The sequence below is a fragment of the Pungitius pungitius genome, chromosome 7, assembly GCF_949316345.1.
Source record: "Pungitius pungitius chromosome 7, fPunPun2.1, whole genome shotgun sequence".
NCBI classification, from domain to species: domain Eukaryota; kingdom Metazoa; phylum Chordata; class Actinopteri; order Perciformes; family Gasterosteidae; genus Pungitius; species Pungitius pungitius.
The window spans coordinates 14205400-14224956 of record NC_084906.1 but is presented as its reverse complement, the minus strand read 5'-3'; the positions used below and the strand labels follow the sequence as shown (position 1 = coordinate 14224956).

Genomic DNA, 19557 nt, shown 5'->3' with positions numbered 1-19557 from the left:
ATGTTTCTGGGCGTGGTGATCAGTTTATTTTGGAATGTGTGAAATAATGGACTAAAACCTATAGACAATTTTCTATAAAATGATGTTGCCTTGTCCTTTCTTCGAAGAGCAACTTGTCTCTTAGAAATGACGTTCATACACTAATTAGATGCCTATTATGTTTTGACAGTAATGACTTCCATGGATTATGTTCAACGGCATTGTGGGAGACATTATGTTACAAAGACTAAATGTTTGAATTCGCGGTAGGCACAAGACGACTGTTGGCTCCCATATTAACGGAACTATATTAACTGTTTAAAGCGGTTTTCGATGATACTGTATTGTTCCTCAGCAACGGGTCGCTCTAGAAAACATTGCGTGACCAGGCATTTTCAATCCACTTGACTAGTGCAACTCGGACCACAGGCGCTGTGCCCGTTTGTTCTCTGTCTCCATCAGCCATGGCCGTTTCCTGTTTTTTGTATGGACAACAAAGGGTATCCTGAGGAACACGGACTTCCATGCTGCATCTCATTGGCTTGTTTTCAACCGTTTTTCACAAACTACTCCTCTAGGATTTTTCATAGAAAGAACATTTCTTTTTGTCATCTTTAAATGTTCGCAGAAAACAATCGGAGGCACTTTGGTTGGCGAGGGAAAAGAAGCAAAGTGAAAAACAATTGCATTATTGTAATTATTAACCTGAGCAAATTATTCAAATAGCAGTTCTATTGAATGATTCTTTCCTGTGCTTTTTCGCCCATATGTGCAGTTTATTGTCACCTTCATCACTATTACCTCTTCACCTGCACATCAACCCTTACGGGCCAATCACAGCTCTTCAGCTCACAATGCTAAAGTGTCACGAGGGGGCTGCTGTATGGAGGCCCAAAACAGCAGCCCTGCATGCGCACATACGCTCGCATTTAAAATACGAAAAACACACAGGTAGTATTTCTCACCGGGAGGCAAGCTGGCTGAGGTCCCCCCCCCCCCCCCCCCCCCCCTCTGTGCCTGTGAGCTTGGCTCAAGTGATTTACATTGTGTGTGAAAGAGGGCGCTTGGCTGTGTCTTAATGCAGAGCACCGCGAGGGAAGGGGAAGTGGCCCGTAATGAATCGGTGTTAATGAGCTGTTAACTCTGCTCCGGCCCAAAGCACCACAGTAACCCCTGCTGCCTGCTTCCACGACAATACAAATATATACACAACCTCAGATCCACGCACACCTACACACAGTAAAGACATATTTCATCACGAACACGAGTCGTCCAAGTGCACATACAAGGCGGCGCGTCCCCCACGTGGTTCTCACATCACAAATACCTTCACCGGCAGCCAAGCACACACACACACACACACACACTCCATCCCAACACATACTCAGTCAATCAACCTCTCCCTCCGAGGGTGAACGGGCCCCCGGCTCAGAGGCAGTAAATCTTGCTCAAGCAGACATGTGCTTGTGGATGGCGCACGCCCAGCAGAGCCGCTGAGCAGATCAGAGTCCAGTCAACGTTCGCAAAAAATTCTCAGTGTTTGTTTTTCCCCTAATGGAGCGCCAGGTGGACGGGGTTTACCATATTTCACATCAGGTCAAGTGTCAGACACCAGCGGAAAAGTACACTCATAAACTAACACTCGTATTGTCTCATGTGTGAAACTCAGGATTTCCACTCACGTGCAACGCTACAAAATTAATATTTCTGAGGTCCCATTTTGTCATGCAACGGGTTTCACCATGTGCTGGATTATACAGCTTCATTTAGAACAATCCCTCAATTAACTTATCGCTTAATGAAAAAGTTGTTTCCAAAAGGACCTCCACTATTGCCCAACAGTTGTTGAACAGAATCCATGAGTTCATCACCAGGGTTACTATTGGTGCATGTTTTTGACTGATTCCTCACTTAAACGTCTACTTAGATTGTGCTTTTTGTTCTAAACATATAAAAACTACACTAAGTTTTCCCTCCTTTCTGAGAAGTCTGGAAAGGGCATAATGGTTTGAATAAGTTATTGTCCCCAGTCAATGTTTGTTGGCCTTGACCAGGGCATCACGAACATATCTAATGATGACCCACCATCTTGTAAATCATGACTTAGTTTAGGAAACTAAATCAAACTTTATTTTTGTTACTCCAATCTGCCACGGGAGTACATCTACAGCACGTTGATTCACTTAATACATCTTTATGTGTGAAATCACTAATATGGCGGTGTTGCTTGAATGCCTCTGAATACACACAACAAAGATCTCACCATGTTTTCATCTGTGTATGGAGGACTTAGAGCGGGTGGCCGTGGAGGCCGGATCCCAGCCTGCTCCCTGGCAACGCTGACTGAGGGCAAATGGTCCCAGAGCTGATGCTGAGCCGGATAAGGACGCTCAGCACACTCCTCGTCTCCCTCTCTCACACACACACACACACACACACAAATACACACATATTCACTCTTGATGCCCGCTGCCTGCTTCTGCAGAGAGAAATGGACGAAAAGGAAGATGTTCTTGCAGCGCTTTACTCAGAGTATGGTTGTGTGTGTGTGTGTGTGTGTGTTTGTGGTTTATTGTGAGTGCATTCTACTGTTCTGGGTGTGCATGCTATGTACAAATGTAGGCCCCCACTTTAAGCCCGTTGGAGGTAAAAGGGCCAATTAGTGGGGAATGCTGTTAAGTGATTTTAGAGGAAATCGCTGGAGATTTATGGGAAGGAAGAAAGATGGCTGCCCGCAAGGTGCTTTGATAGTCCCCGACTGCGCCGGTGCTTTATAGCTAGCAGCTGGTCCAGGTGTTAGGCTAAGCACACACACACACACACACCAGCACGTACGCAACGCCTGCATCATTAAGCTCGGTCCTGACAGGAGGGCTTCTTCGCGGTTGAGAATGAAGTTCGACGCAGCGTGTATTTTCAGCCTGTCTGAACACACGTTAAACCGCTAGCTGCTTGCCTGGAGGGGGGGGGAAAGAGGAAAGGAATGAGAGATTGGCTTGGTTGTCATGCTCAGGCATTCAAATTGCCATTTGTTGTGGCATATAAAATACTCCAAGAAACAACTGGCACGTTTATAGATTTTTTTCCCAACGCTCGGCAGAGTTTTACAGTCTTTTTTTACAGTCACCGCGACCACCAAATTAGTGTTGTTGTGTAGGTGACCTTTCACAGTGCTGTTATTATTTTATCCATTCTTCCCAAACCTGTTTCTATGACTTTAAGCACGAGCATTGATCACCCTTTTACTGTGCAGGGTTTAACACTTGGAGGTTGGAGGATGTCCACACCCTGAAGTCCAAAAGTGGGGAGAGATTGTCGCTCTGTCATGCAAAGAAAACGGATTTATTCGTTTCCGTTTTGTAATCTCTTAATTCTCTGAGCTAGACAGAAGTAAAGAAATCCCAGTGATTCATTTTAATGAAACACTGATTTGATGTGTATTAGGGGCACCTCATCCGTAAACCCTTCGTCCGATTGTAGTAATGTGTGCATGTGTGTGTGTGTGTGTGTGTGCGTGTGTGTGTGTGTGTGTGTGTGAGCGCCTGTGGGAGATCTCCACATGCAATTGTAATTTGGCAATAAGTAGCTTTACCAACGAGTGCTGTAAAGAGAGGGCACCATGGGGGAAGGAATACAAGAGATTATCAGTTTGGAGGGTGCTGCTTCCCCCCCCCCCCCCCCCCCGCCATGCCACTTTCTTCACTTCAGGTCAGCCATATCTAATGTTGCTGGACCTTCACTGGCACAGGTTTATAGAACAAAGGTGTACCCTCCATTCTTGTGGCCCACTCTCTTTACCGGGTCTGCTAATGAACATTACAGACCGGTTCAGTGAGAAGCTAAAGATGCTCGCCGCTGGTACTCACTCCCCCCGTGGCTTCCCAAGAGGACGGATGTCCTCAAAGAAAGCGCTTTCCTTTCACTCCTTGGAGTGTCCGTCTCCTCGTGGTGCACAAGTCTCCCGTCAGCCGTGTTACTCTCACGTTGTGTGAGAGTGAGTGTTTGCGTCACCTTTAATGTGCCACTGATCTGATGAGTTTTTCTTTGGGAATAGAGAATTCTTCTTTACGAGTGCATGTTGCAAAATGATGTACTTATGGAGCCTTTTATTCAGTAAGAGCTTGAGATATTCTTTGTCCTCAGGCCACCCGCTTCACTGTGTGAAGGTGACAGTAAGAAGACAAGTGCAGAAGTGCATTTCATTCATCATTTTCTTAGTTTTCTGTATGGTTCTATCTTCTAAAAAAAACTAGAACCCATGCTGCATTTAAATTAAGATTCGTGCAGTTCACACTATAGACAGTTTGTGACTCTAATTGTCTAGTGTTAGGGAAAGCAAGTGATTAAGGCTATGACAAGTCCTTTAGTAGCTCTGATAGTACAGATACTGACTGTACGATCCAAACATCAGCTCTGTCTGTCTGCTCAGACACCCACCAAACGTTTGCTTTGATCTCGGCATGAATGTGTCTATTCGTGTCACTTCCAAAAGTCCTGACAGGAAGCCCCACCAGGGTTTTGCATTTGTTGAGGCAGCAAGTTTTATAGATGTGGTTTTTCTGGGGGATTTAGATCTCAGATGATACAGCTAGCCACAGACTGTCTTTGTTTGTCATTAGCTTTTTTTTTTCTTAGATGTTTAAATGTGATTTTGTAGTCAGATACGAAACTGTATACTCAGCCTGACCGAGTTGAAAGCAGTCAATTATATCCAAATATTATGATAATCCGACCAAAAACCTCTGGCCACGAGGAGACAGCAGTGGTATGCAACGGATGGATCGGCGCGCATTAGCATTAAACCCAGGACATTTTTCATCGCTTCTGTACATTTCGGGCAGGAAAAAACAACACATTGTTGAAGTTTAAACACAATCATGTCTCAATTTATAACTGCATGTGTGGGCATTTGTGTCTGGATGCAGTATACACACAGGGGAAGCACGGTGCAGACATGCAGGAACATGACACAGTTCCTCCACAGCGTATCCTCACAAACCACAGTGGAGCAGCATTAATGATAAGCACCTGGATTCCCACAAGCTCTCAGTTAGGCCCAATTGGCGGTAACTGATAAATTGGGATGAGTGGGAGTTAGACTGTAGCGGCCAGTGAATGAACCCTTTTCACATCAGGATGCAAAAGAGGGAGATGAAGAGATCCTTTATACTAGCAGTGTGTTCACATGAGAGGAGACCACACGCTTGAAACAGAGCGAGAGAGAAAAAGAGAGAGAGAGAGAGAGGGACAGTGTCTTTCCCAGACGGCCCATGAGAATCCAATACACTCCCACGCGTCTGGTCTCTTGTGTGGCACACACACACACACACACACACACACCCGCGCTACACGCCACATGTGTCCGTGTTCATCCCCTCTTCGTAACATCAACCTTTCGCTCTCTCAAGCCGGGCCACACTTCCTGCCGACTTTGATGCGTTTGTGTTTTTTTTTTTTCTTCGCTCGATGTACGACAATAATCTTCTTCACCCCTCCAAAAGAGAGGGCCAAAGGAAAGAAAGGCCCCGCTCTTGAGGCTTTGCTTCATCTTTTGCTCCGGCTCTCCGGCGAGACAAAATCACTTCGCCGGCACCACAGTGCGGTTCAACCGCAGCTGAAAAGAGACCGGCAACAAATCCCTCTCATACACAACAAAACAACACTGTAGCCTTTTCAGTGTGACTGGCCACAAGGAAAAGGGTCCCTTCTGTTCGCGGTGGACACCGTGTCTATCTATCTATCCACTCCCCGCAGATGTTGACACTGTTTGTTGCGGGTTAAGATGCCCTCTAAAGACCATTGTTCCCCTTGTATCTTCTCTGTTATAGAGTTTTTCCTCTCTTTTTTTCTTCAGGGTCGGAGGTAGAGAGGGGAGAAAGCGGTGAAAGACCTCCGGATGGCAGTCAGCGCTCCAGGGGGCCTTTCTGCCCAGAGAGACCCCGCCAATGGGCTTCATTGTGGGTAGCAGCAGGCAGCCACCAAGGACTGTAGGCTGGAAGTATTGTGTTTCTGGATAGACCCGGGTCCCTCTCCGGAACAGGGGCAAAGGTTAGCCCCCCCCGCTCCTGTGGGCTGCTCCGTACCTGCCCTGCCCTGTCTCCCCCTTCCACTCTCATAGGCCCGCAGAGACACAGCTACACACAAAGGAAACCAGTCAACACACTACTAAGGAGACTCTTAAGATTGAGAGGTAGCAGAGCGCGGAGACTAATTCAGTGCGCTCTCCACTTTCCGATGAATAGCTAATTTGATTAATAGGTCCGCGAGAGGGAATAATGGCCGAGGCAGGTCAGAGGCTCCTCTCTGCAGATTACAAGTCCACGTCTCAGCACTTCAGCAGGATTAAAATCTTATCACAAATTCAAAACAAAATCTTTTGATGACATCTCAGCTAACGCCGCTATTGATGCGGGAGTCACATGGTGGTGTATGCAGCTATGTGTGTGTGTGTGTGTGTGTATGCAGGTGAATAAGTGGCTGTGTGGATGTGCAAGTTAGAGCGCTTCTAGAGACAACTGGTGCGGTGAAAGAGCATGTCAAACATTTGGCTTTGTGCTGAGCCAGATCTCGCCCTTATTCCCTTATCTTGACACCGCTGTGCATCCGGGGAATGTTTGCTCTCCTGCCTCCATGCACCATCAGAAAATGTAATCTGAGTGCAACCAAAATACAACTATTCATCATTCACCTTATGTTGGCCCTTACTTACGGTCATATATCAATTTGCCTGTTCGTGCACCGGTTTGCCAATAGATGGATGGATGGAAACATCCATTTACCTTTAGCTATGAAAATGCTATTCATGAAAAAAAAATGTAAAACTCCATTTCAAACTTGCATGACGCTAAAATTTTGAAAAGCTTTGTAACAGCTTCATTTCGATCATTTTCATCCAAGGTTGCCTTTCACCCATTTCTTCTTTGCAGTTCCGATTCATCTGATGATTTTATCAGTTGTTAACACACTCAAATGGCTCCACCGGATGAGGGAAGCCTCACGAGAGAGAAAGTGCTCTTTTCTGAACACAGAGAGTCATTTAGCTGTGGCACCAATGTGCAGCGTTTATGGCCGAGGACTCACGCTGGTAGTCACCACTGATTGCTGCTGTCAATGGTGATGTATGAGTGTGAAGGGGCATCTCTGACCTCAGATTAACAGTACATTAACCCTCTCCCTAGGCGAGGCCAGCGTCCCTCTTAAACCCTGACCCCTCTCACCACCACAGGGGGTCCGCAGCCCCTGCGCTACCCTGCAAATTCTGCGAGATGCCACATTGTGTTCCCTCTGGACTATTGTGTGCAGCAATGAATAATGTGCAGTCTACGTCCCGTGCCCCCACCTCCCCCCCGTTCTCACTTCCAGAGAATGTCCATGGCCGCAGGGCTGAAGTTGTGGTGTCCAGTTTGAGTGTTGTCCCAGAGGGGAGCTTGACCACAAGCTGCAGGTAGCTTTCATGGCCGCCTGCCCCCAGTGTCCTTCTGCTAGAAATTTGATGTCCCCCTCTGGGTGTCTTTTTTGGAGTGTCAGCCTCGGGGCCCCTGAAGGGAGATTTGTTGATATGATAACTCGATTAGGCTCCAGGATGGATGACATTTTGGCAGAGAGCCTGTTAGCAGCACCCAGGGAGTCACTGACTCGTCTCCTTAACCTCTCCTCAGGAGGCAACAATTAGTGGTGGTAATTGGTGAATTAGCAGTGTTGCTACAAGTATTTTACACTTCCATCTGACTCTCTGTGGGATGAGGGTGGACAAGAAGTCGAGCGAATTCAGCACCTTCCGCAGTCAACAGATCTGTCTGAGTGCATAGGTCTTTGTATTTCATGGAAGTATATCTCCCATTGTGCGCCTCTTAAACAAAAGGTCACTGTCCAAATATTGTGTTGCTGAAGGCAAGGTTGATCATGGGGACCGTTCTTTCTGACGGAGGCCGCTCTTTATGTGGCTATTCGATTCAAAGCGAGTAAATCCATTAATGTAGCCAAGGTCTGCATTTAAAAAAAAAAAGAAGAGATTTGCATTATAAAACTCTTCCACAAAGCCAAAGGTCTTCTCGCGTTTTTTAAGCTTTTAAAATGTTGTCAAAAAAGATGTCAAACTGAGAGTACATTAACTTTGAAATGAGGCCGTTACCTTGACAACAAGACGTCTCCATTGTTGTCTCAGGGTACTGTGTTATAGTTGCAGAAATGTCCTTTATAATGTCCGTTCATCACAAAATACAAAGGCAGACTAGTTTGCCCTTTTTTCTACACGTGGTTCAGGTCCCTTGAATGCTGACAGGAGACAACATACTTCAGTAGAAACAGATAAACTGCTTCTTAGTTATACAACTGATGGGATGTTCCATATGACCAATGGAAGGCTGCCAAATTCTAACATGAAAGTCATTTTGGCCATGGTTTGTGGATGGATTGTGAAGTGTAGTGGCCATTTGTCCTTTAGACCAATAAAACACTGTATCAAAGAGCCACTGATGCACCTGTTTTGTTTTTGTCACGCAGAGAGCGTACTGTCCAGGCGATCTGTTCCTTTTAAAGAAGGCAACAAACACATACAGTTGGCTTGGGGCTGCTCACCCTGTGCTGACTTGCTGACTCGCTGCTTTGGCTTGCTATAAGTCACCCAGGTGCATGCTGGCTATGCCCTTAAATAACCTCCAGGTGCCCACACTATTAACCAATTAATTAGTGATCCAATTAACCAATTAACCAAAACTACACATACTTGGTGACAAAAAATGCTTAAACCCAATTGACCACAAATACAGGAAAACGTTATCTTAATACTATATCAACACAAGAAATTAAACAAAAATGTTAAGAATAAATAACTAAATAATAGTTCCCACAGAAAGTAATGTCTTGTTTTATTTTTGGTTTAATGGTATCCAGGTAAATTCATGTTTTTTATTTTGATGATTACCCTGGATAAAATAGATCTGAAAATAGGAAGTTTGGAATGCATCATAGTAGATCATTTTATTTAACATTCTTACATTACATTTCTGAGGATTTACTCAGATTTACAAAAAAATACTGTCAAAGCCCCAAAAAAGAGCACACACAACTCAATCAATCATAACTGAAATCTAGTAAATCTGTTCAATTATCTACAAACATTCATAATTAGATTTCCACCCCATTCTGATTGAAACAAGCAGGATGTTTTTTAGTATCTTGCTGTTCTTTACGAGTCCAGAAAGACCTTACAGCCTCTTTCCAACTTAATTACCTCTCATCATCTTGCACTCGAGTCTGTGGAGCTTGTCGACTCTGGGGACCTTTGACCCGTGGTGCATTGTGTGTTTAGCCTGACGTATTCAAGGTGTTGCCATCTGGGCCGTGGCCCCCTATCCGTAGTCTCTCTCTGAGGACAAGTCCTCTGTGTCCAGGCCCACTGGGCTGTGAAAGTTGCTTACAGTGGACTGTTTGTTTGGCTTTGTAAATGTCTCAGCCCTGGAGAAAGGATGGAGAAGAAGAGAAGCAGGACTCCTGGAGGACATTTGTGTTTTTTGGTTAAAAATGCTGCAACGGTCTGTGAGTCTCTGCACCTACGAGTTAACTTGTAACCAAGCGACCTCTGACTTTATGTTCACCTAAACAGAACAAAGCGGTTTTCTAACCTCACATGTCTGACTTACATGAACTGCCTAAAGCGATGGAAATATTTCACAGCGGAAAGACTGGTGGTGGTCAACACTAATTAATTCATTAGTACACATATTTTCATGCATTAGTCACATTTTGCATTACATAATGAAAGAAAACAGATCAGTAGTATGTGGTGATGTATTGATTAAAAAAAACAAGCATCTTTAATGATTATTTTAAGAACAAAGGTCTCCTTTACTTTGGAAAAACAAATTTGAGAAGATGAAAAATTATGTAAAAATCAAAACTCTAAAAACACTTTTGAGATCATCTAATCGGTTTTAAATAACTCGGAAACCCAAGTTGAATTTTCTAACCCCACTGAGGGGCCTGTTGATGTAGTTGAATTATTTTTTAATAATCAACATTTGATAGCAGCATATTAACACAGCAACACATATTAATTATGAGGATGGACATGTAGGTTCAAATGTGTATATGTGTATTCACTAATTTATGGATTTATCTGTCCAGCTCTATGTCTAGTTGTTGAGATATTGAGTCAAAGTAGCAAAACAACATATTCCAATGTTCCAGCTTTAAGTGCAAAGTGTCTTTCAGCAGCAGAAGGTTTATATTGTGATGCTTTAAGCTCTGACATCACAAACAACCTGTATGAATGCGTGGTTTTATCTACAAACTACCTGCAGTATGATGGAGTGCAACGGAAGTTAAAGCATTGAAGTAAGGTATTGTACGTTACAATAGTAAGTACTTACTTTTCCCTACGGGGGCATTTCCAGTCTGTGGCTGTGTCTGTGTCTGTGTCTGTGTGTGTGTGTGTGTGTGTGTGTGTGTGTGTGTGTGTGTGTGTGTGTGTGTGTGTGTGTGTGTGTGTGTGTGTGTGTGTGTGTGTGTGCGTGTGTCATTCTCCCATGTATCGTTGTATGCTTCTGCTGTAAGTGGATCTGTCAAGTACGTGGCCTTTCTTCACGGTGAGGTGACTGTACTCCAAGTCAGTGGGAGCACCGGATGTCAGAAGACCTTGTTAAAGGTCCCGTAACTTCACAAAAGCACCTCCAGACAGTGCACGAGTGCAAATCCGCCCCTGTCATTCATTTTCCAGCCCCTTGGCGTTTCCCCCCCCTGAGCAGCAGCAGCTTTCACTGTGTCCTCCTGCTGACGCGTGACTGGCGCTCCGGGGCGACTGTTAATTGAGAACCATCTTTTGAAGGGAATTTCAGTGACCTTTGCATGGCTTGTATCATTTTTGACAACCGGTGTGCAAAATCAACAGCCCGGCTGACCCAGAGCTTTAAGGGATGGCTTTGTGGCGTGCACACACACACACACACACACAGATCCGGTAGAAATGACATTGCAGACGGGAAGAGATGGCCCAGACCTTGAGCGCACATCCAATGCACTTATAGTCATCATTGCTTCAGCTAAACAAACCTAATGTTTCTCTTTTGAAATAATAATAGTGCTGAAACCTTTTATCTCTTAAGGTGCACTATGGTAATGGTGATACAGTTAATAACAAACATTAGATGATCCCTCTTGGGAGGCAGTACCAGGGGCTTGGTATGTTTGGACTGAGATCATCAGGAGAAGAGTAAGAAGTATCTCTAAATAGGAAGACAATGACACCTAGTGGGAAAAAGTCTGCATAAACTTGTACTCACTAAATTTGGAAAGACTTTTCTGAAGAAATAGTGTCAACTGCGAGAGATTATGCTATAATTTGAAATGAATGTATCTGTAACATTAGGAATAAAAAGATTAATAATAATAAATTTCAGTCTTTAGAGCCCAAAATCTATTCAGTATTGTTTACTATAGCAGTACCAATGTACTCAAATTACCTATATTTAACCGTTGTCCCTCATTCTAGAAAAAAAAATGTATGACCACACAAAGTACAACAGTAAGTTGTAAATTGTAAAATTTCAAAAATAAATAATTTGGTGAAAAAACACCAAATCCACAGGAATAAAAGAGTCAAATGAACAGCTGTTTTTCCTACGCCAGCTCAACAGTAAATCAAAACGCTGCATTAAGAACACAGACTGCAGACTGTCAAACTAGCAGAAAGCTTCCAGGAATAGACTAAATCATTTGCATTATGCAGCTATCACAGTGTATTTCCTTGTTTTTCTTCTGTTGTACCGAACAAAAATATTTAGTACCGATAATATATTCTTGCTCTTTGTGTTTTGGTTGTTTTTACCCCCTGTGATTCTTATCTCCCCCGTCCTGTCCTCTGTCTACTTGTCTCATTACATTACATTACATGTCATTTAGCTGACGCTTTTATCCAAAGCGACTTGCATTAAGTGCATTCTAACCATAAAGATACAAAAGAAAGTGAAATTTCATCAAATCCTTCACAAATATATAGTTTGGGTCGTGCATCGGCTCCACTGCTGATCTTTTTGTCGTGACTTCTCATCTGCTTATCTGCATGTAACACCTTGTCATGGTATTTCCTGGGAAAATGCTCAGCGGGTGTGACTGGAGGAGAAGCCGTTCCTGACCAATAAGACCAGACAGCTGCGGGACACTGACCGATAAAAAGAGCACACCGACAGGAGAGGTCAGACAAGTGAAGGACATGCTCGATGTCAGGTGGAGGAAGGTTGAAGTCCTGCCAAAGAAGGGAAGTGAGTCCAGGGGTCACTGGGAGTGACTCAAAGCAAACCCGATAACATATCAGTGTTTTTTTTCAGCCTGTTCAGTTTATAATTGGGATCAGGGTTGGTTCTAAAAGAAAAAAAAAACATTCAATGACTGTAATCACTTCCTTTTCTGCTCTACATTTGCCAGGAAACGCTATAATGCTCATTGAATTAAATCCCATTTAGTGTAGACATGAGGAGATTTATTGCCTTTCTCCTTAGACGTATTTCCATAATCTTCTCCACCTGGAAAGCGTCTCCCACTCACTGAACGCCTGTCGTTCCTTTAGTCCTCATCACTGCCATCTCTTCTTTTTCGAAGGACTCCCTGTAGTTATCCATAGCATCAATTTGAGCACTAAATTCCTTTAAATATGTTAGACCCTGAGTTGTTAATTGACAGGTTCCCTACTTCTCTAACTGTAAAGCATCTCGTAGGAATATAGGACTCTTCTATAATGTCGACCTCTTTTGCCAATCAGTTTTTTTCTGTGTTGTAGCCTTTAGAACGAGTTATACAACATGAAGACAGGTAGTTGGGATCTCTAGTCACAAAATGTTTTAAAAGTAAAGATGGGTTGGAGCTTTTGGATGTTATTTGACAATGAAAAGGGAATAATTAAAAGGGGATGATGTCGCGCTTAAATTATTATTAAAAGGGGTCTGATGTCTGAAGCATTTTCTTTGTATTACAAAGAAATATATATTTTGATATCTACCGTACTATACCTACACCTTTCGTAATAAAAAAAAAACATAATATGGTGGAGGTAAATAATTAGCAAAATTATATAAAGGAATAATGAAAGTTTTGTAAGATAGTTAAAATCATGAAAGATAAAGAATTGTGGGGGGGTTTTATTTTCAAGAATTCCGCCTAAAGAAGTTTCATATCTCCAGCAACTAGTTTTCACGTATCAGTTTGGCACATTCTTTAACCATTAATAACTGCAAACTCACTCACACTAAAAGAGACTGACTCAGATTTTGCTTTACTGTGGATGCATATCATATGGTTCTTCTACATGATGAGTATACAGCATTCCATGCGAGAAACAATTTTTTAAGATTAAAGGAAGTTACACCGTTTAACTTAAAAATCTGCAGACTTGTGTGTTAATATTGAGTACAAACTTCCAACGTGCAAGGCCTAAGTTGCATGAGAAGGGCATAAAATGTGATACCGATAAAGTGTCATTTTAGTATTTCCCCCACATGTGACCGTCATTCCCTCAATGTTACACCCTTTGTGAAGAGACAAAACCTGGCTGAAATGTGATTTCTCACAGGTCTCACCTTGTGTTGTCTAAAACTGGGACATAATAAGGTTTCTTCCCCTTCTCCAATGCTTTTACCTTTTCACTCACCATCACAAAGAGGACAGTTTGAGGGGCTTTGAGGATCTCAAACTGTTCTTAGGAACCGTATTTGTTTACTTTTAGATAAAAACAAATTGATGACTTTTAATGCTTACATTTTTTTTTGTTATTCTAGTTAAATGTAAGTTTTGCATTGTTCACCATTATTGTAAGAAAACTGTTTCTAAAAGTGGCAAAAAGACAATGAAGTGTTAAAGAGTAAAGCAGCCTTTTGGAACGGCTATTTCTAGGTCAAACACTTGTTTTATGCAAAAGAGAGTGTAACAGCCAAAACACAGCTTTGACTGACATGGAACAAAGTATGTACCTTTCTCTTTTATAAGAATACGCCTCTTGGGAATGGAAAGCAATAAATCAAGTAGTAGCACATAAGTTAGGATATAGAAAAGTGGGAAAGATCCATTTGAAGGCACTAGTATTCTTGAACCGCACAGAACAACACAATATCCATGTTGTTCTTGAGACAGGCTTTGTTCTGTACCGTATTTCTAAGGCTTCACTGCTTCTTTATTCCCGTGGGAAGTTTCAAATTTCAAATCGTTATTGTTTGAAACCTGCCAGTTTGGAAGGAACACCGAGACCTCATACAATTATCGGATTAGAGATGCTGCAATGGTGTTCTGTTGGTTTAACATTCACCAGACAAAATGTCACAGGTTCTCAGGGGGCACTCGAGGTCGGTGGGGTGTGGGGGGGGGGGTCGCCTCCACGTAGTCTGAGGATCAGCCACTCCTACAGACTCCACATGAACATGAACACAGCAGACAACTATTTCGGGAAAGAAGCAGCTCTCACTGAGAACTTCTGACTTCCTCATCTTCCTCCTCTCATAGATCTGGGGTCCAGAAAGTCACAGGACTTTCTCAACCCCAAACAGCGTGATGAAATAGAAAAACCTTATCTGCCGCTTGAAGACCAGTTGACCCGGGCCGAGTACTTTAGCAAATACTCTTGTTTGTTTGCCATTGATCCATTGTAGGATTCCTACAGAGCAAGAAAACATCAGCAATTAATAGCGTTGTTCTTTAGTAGTGTGGCTAATTTTAAACTTTTAATCAATGCATCATCTTTAGGAGGGATTAAGTAGCATCACTTTACCATTCCACTATGGCTCGAAGCGCTGCACGCTTGCTGTGAGGCCTTTTACTGGTGACAAAGACAGTGCACCACTTTTAACCACCAGATGGCGGCAAAAGCATGAATTTCAGCTTGTGGGCTACTTTTAAAATCAGATTATTTGTATGCCAGGGCTACTAAAGGTATTCAATGTTTCTCATACGGTGATATTTCTTGTGCTGATGTGAACGTTTCTTTTAAACCAACCGGTGGAGATACATGTACAGACACTGTTGTGTACTCAGCCATTGGGAGGTTTTACTGACTGAGAAAATGACACATCCCTCCATCATTGGCCACTAAAAATGTTCATCTCTGATATGTTTGCATATGCTTGTGAATAATTGATAACAGGAAAGACATTGCGTTGCTGTGTTTATGAAATGTGGTGTAGTTTGGGAAACTCTGGGATGCCATGTTGAAAATTAATTCACTGATAACTTTTCAGAAATGAATGAGTGCTTCTGGTCAAATTCCTGAAAAATGTGTTTGTTGTTTTAAATCCTCCAGGCTATAAACAAAATGACTGATTGATATATGGTCTTTAAGTGAAGACCCAAACAAAATCATCAGTTAGTCCAATATCTCCCAGATTTCAACAATTATAACTGTTGTTTGTGCCAGTGTTCAAACTGAAACCAATTCAATGGATGATAATTGACAATTCCACCAAAGTTTGTTTCCACATCATCACTATAGAGCAATTCATTGAGAACGTCTGTCTTTAATTGCACTTTGTTTAGTTCTCCTTGTCTCTCTCACCAGTCAAAGTGAGCTTCTGGATCCTCAGCACCACCGAGACCTGAACCAAGAGGTCAGTCAGCTTTCTAGCACACTTAAATAACTGTAAATGGGTAGAATGTGCGTATTGTGTTCTTCAACATGTTAGAAAAGTATTTCAGAGAATTGAGGAGCTTGTAGTTTGAAGTGATTGTAGATTTCATGAGTTAGAAAGTAAAGCCATTAAAAAGCGTTAAAGAAGCTAAGTGCTAAATTTTTTCCCAGGCAGTTGGACTGTCACCTAATGACATGAGATTCTGTTTGAGGAAAAGCCAAACAACAAATACAGTGCCCAGTTAGTCAAAGTTCAGCGGGTCTAAAGGCCAAAGGCCCAAACCTCTGTGTTGGCTTTGATCAGACTTTATGATCATAATTTCTTCACGAGTAAAAAATAAATCAATCCCACACCGACTAAGTAGATGAAGTATTTATTTTAAAGGCCTTCGATCTTTAATCTTGAAGTCAGTGGCAAATCAGACTAACAGCATAGTTTGATTAAAGGCATGGTTGGATTAGAGGATTAGAGTCTCAAGAACTCAAGGACTGCTGATTTAGTGGGGGGTTTAAGAGTGAATGGCATTTTGAGCTTACAAAGAAGTCAAAGTTGACTGCTCATTGAAAGTTGAAGTTAAAGCTAGTAGTAGTAAAGAAGTTAATGACCTCGATTTATTTAATCTTTTCCTCGAGAAGACCAGAAACATGTGAGGTGGTTTGTTCCCAGGAGTACATTTGATTTTTCCAGGTATCCTGCTATTATTAATATGCATTTTCTGTAAAATATCTGAGAAGCTAGTTTTGTGTCTTTTCACATGTTAAGAATATATTTTTATGGAATTATATTCCCCACATTCCCTTGAGCAGTGATCCAAAGTGTAATATGCATCTTTAAAGCACATTCCTCCCAACGGTGGTGCATAACCTAAATGATGCTTCAGTTTTCATAGAGAATTTGGTAGATTTGTTTGGTTTTGTAGGTGGTTTGAGGCTTTGGTGAGTCCTTACCATCCATCTCAGAAGTGACTGGGGATTCCTCCAAGATTTCCAATACAGACCTTTTCTATCTCACTTGCAAATATAACAGAAGTGATTGACAGAAGAAGAAAAACATTTGCAGCTACTATATATCTGAAAAACCAACCCCCTAAATCCTCGTTAAACATTTGATTTGAAACAATTTTGTATCGTTAGTTTAGTCATGCATTCAAATTAAATCTCATTATCTTAAAACAAGCCTGTGTTGTTTAAACTGTACAGTACACGCTGTCATTACAGTAGGCCCCGCCCACCACACGGACCAGCCAATAGACAAGCGACGCTGAGTCTTTCGGCCCCGCCCTCCCTCACAGCGCGCTCCACGGTGACCGTGAGGACGTTTCCCAAGTAGGGGGCAGCGAACCGGCTTTGCGCCTCTTGGTGAATCCGACGGATCTGCGCAGACGTATTAGCGCCAGGATGGCAGCCTTCCTCGAGCCCACGCTGCCGGAGGAGGAGAGGGAGTTTCACAGGGCGATGGCTTCCATCGGAGGTAAAGAGCGGATCTATTTGGTCAGTGACGCCTGTACGACTAAAGAGGAGGACGGGGACGCGGCAGTGTTGCAGGAGTTTATCCGGGAAATGTTTCCCGACAGCAGCGGACGGACCCAAACCGACCAGATCGTCAAGGGGGAAACGTCCATTTGCGTCACGCAAACGGAGACCGCAAAACGCCATGAAACCCCTCTGCCCAAGGATTCCGGTGTGAGAGCCCTCCCGGCGGAAGAGGACGGGGACAAGGAGAAGCGGTCAAAGCGCGATGGCACCGCGCAGAGAACAGCAACAAGGGCGAACATTTACAGCCGAAAGCGAACCATAGACTCTCCCGTTATCATATTCATCTTCAGACAGACATTTATCGACCGACCAGCCAACGAGGTGTGCTTAAAAGAGACTCTGAAGGACGTGAAGGCTCGGACGAAACGCGCCCGAATCGCCCGACCAGCTCTGATTGGATTAATACGCACAAGGTTGGAGAGCGCCGAGACGCGTCAGTGTGCGCAACTCCTAGAGCGCCACATCCGCTCAGTGTTCCACAAACATTCACCAGAGACTATATGGGTTGGCAGTTTCATCCCGCAGACAGAGGGCAACACGCTCAGCATCAAGAAAAACGCCTGCAAAGTTATACTCTCATCTCAAACAGCAGGTGCAATAACATGCATCACCCACGTTGACCGTATATGCTTACTGCAAATGTATGTTTCACTACAACGGGGGGTGGGTTTCATCTCGTTTGCTCAAGCACACGTCAGCAGTGTAGGTTTGTCAACTTGGAGTTTGAACCGTGGTTTGTCTAACCGGGCCACCCGTGCAGATTTGATGATGCACGACATATTGGATTCCCCAAAATAAGCTACAGGTTATTGACCCTTTTAAAAAAAAGCCCATTGAAGGGAAGGATACAGATATAACTGCTTACATTAGAATACGCCATAGAAGTAACTAAACAAATTGCTTTCTTAGTAAGACATATTCACTTATGATACAATCATGGTTATTTCACATTTTTGGCAAACACTGCAGTGATTGGAGTTAGTGGACTATGTAGGTCACTCCACATGGTTCACATTTTCTTCCCAGGCATGGCTACACAGTCTCAGGAACAAAGGGAGCGTTCATGGAACAGCCGGGCCCTTAGATAAGCTGCCAATTTGTTGAACACTCATTATTGCCTTTCAGATAATACCCGGAATCGAGGGAACCAGCTTTTCTGGCCATTCCAATGTTTGCTCCGGGCCCAGAGAGGAGGCCGGGACACCAACTCCTCAATCAGCAGGCAACGAGGTAGCAGTATCCTTCCAAAATTCAGTTAGGCTGTGCCATAGGGGCATTTCCATTTGCACAAGATTCCTTCAACTTGTCTTTTCTTCATTCAATTTATACACCTACTTAGTTCAAAAAAGCCATTGTACAGGTTGCGAGTCTATCAGATAGCATTACCACATTGTCTTTGGGGGGAGGGTAGAAAGAAAATGGATGTATCAAAAAGAAAATTAAAACATTTATAGAATTACTTCTGTAATTAATGGCCCATCAGAATGTTAATGCACACAACAGCACACAACGGGAATTCCACTGGAGCTAAATTATATCATATTGATTTCCTATTAAGTAACAACGTTTGCATGTTTTTTCAGGTGACACTGGAAGTAAAGAAGAAGGCATCCCTCTGAAAATCAGTTTGTTGTCAGCTGGTCCTCATGCGAATGGAGACTCTGTTGAAGGAGACAGCTGATTTCAGAACACATGGCCTGCAGACAATTCTGTTTTAACTGTGAAGAAAGGGTTCGTCTTGTGGTGCAAAAAGCCTGACTACATGTGACAGTGTTTCTGTGTATTGTTCAATATTCCCACTAAGCAATCAGGATTCTTATTCTGAAGATGTATTTTGCTAGTCACGTTGTTTTGAATGTACAAGGGTAAAACATACCGACTGAACTATTTTTATATGAACGCTATACCACATTATTTAACACAAACATTCAGGCCTAGAGAGAGAAATTTGTCTGATATTTTAGTTGATGTTCATGTTAAACCTCAGTATGGCTAGTGTAAAGCAAAAGTAGTCCTACAGGGCTGAATGGTGAATTGCTCATTGTGTGTCATTTGGAATATACATCACCAAAGCATAACATCAACATAATCATAATAAGGGTCTTAAGTGAGGTCCTGCTTTATTAATAGGGGCCAAACAGCTCATGGATTTCAGTCCAGCGAGTACTGTGAATCTTTTTCATGCTAATGTATTAGAATTAAGTGCCTTAGATGAGTTCTACTGACAAATGCATTATCTGCCAATAGAAGTGGATGAAGCCACGTTTCACTTTGGATGTGTTCATGTAGGTTATTAATTTGTAAATAAACACTTATAAGCTTTTGCCAGTCTACAGCTCCCTCTAAATGGAATGTCACTGTAAATTATTTTAGACAAAGTATGTGGACATTTGGTTGCAAGTTCAGTAATTGAATCTGCTGTCATATGCATTATTACTGAA

At 42.8% G+C, this 19557-nt stretch overlaps 1 protein-coding gene across 1 annotated transcript; it reads left to right on the top strand.

Annotated features, from left to right (window-relative positions):
• Positions 1 to 16887: 16887 nt before the first annotated feature.
• Positions 16888 to 19439, top strand: LOC119217175 (uncharacterized). Its single transcript, XM_037470625.2, has 3 exons — positions 16888 to 17708; positions 18242 to 18346; positions 18700 to 19439. Exons 1-3 carry the CDS (start codon positions 16979 to 16981, stop codon positions 18795 to 18797), a joined length of 933 nt encoding a protein of 310 aa, XP_037326522.1. The 5' UTR covers positions 16888 to 16978; the 3' UTR covers positions 18798 to 19439.
• The last annotated feature ends 118 nt before the right edge of the window (positions 19440 to 19557 follow it).

Bases quoted from the DNA above. Each gene is read 5' to 3' on its own strand.
- LOC119217175 (XM_037470625.2), top strand. From the start codon at position 16,979: ATGGCAGCCTTCCTCGAGCCCACGCTGCCGGAGGAGGAGAGGGAGTTT. The intron at 17,709-18,241 runs GTGCAATAACAT...ATTGCCTTTCAG, and splicing joins ACTCTCATCTCAAACAGCAG to ATAATACCCGGAATCGAGGG. The intron at 18,347-18,699 runs GTAGCAGTATCC...ATGTTTTTTCAG, and splicing joins CTCAATCAGCAGGCAACGAG to GTGACACTGGAAGTAAAGAA.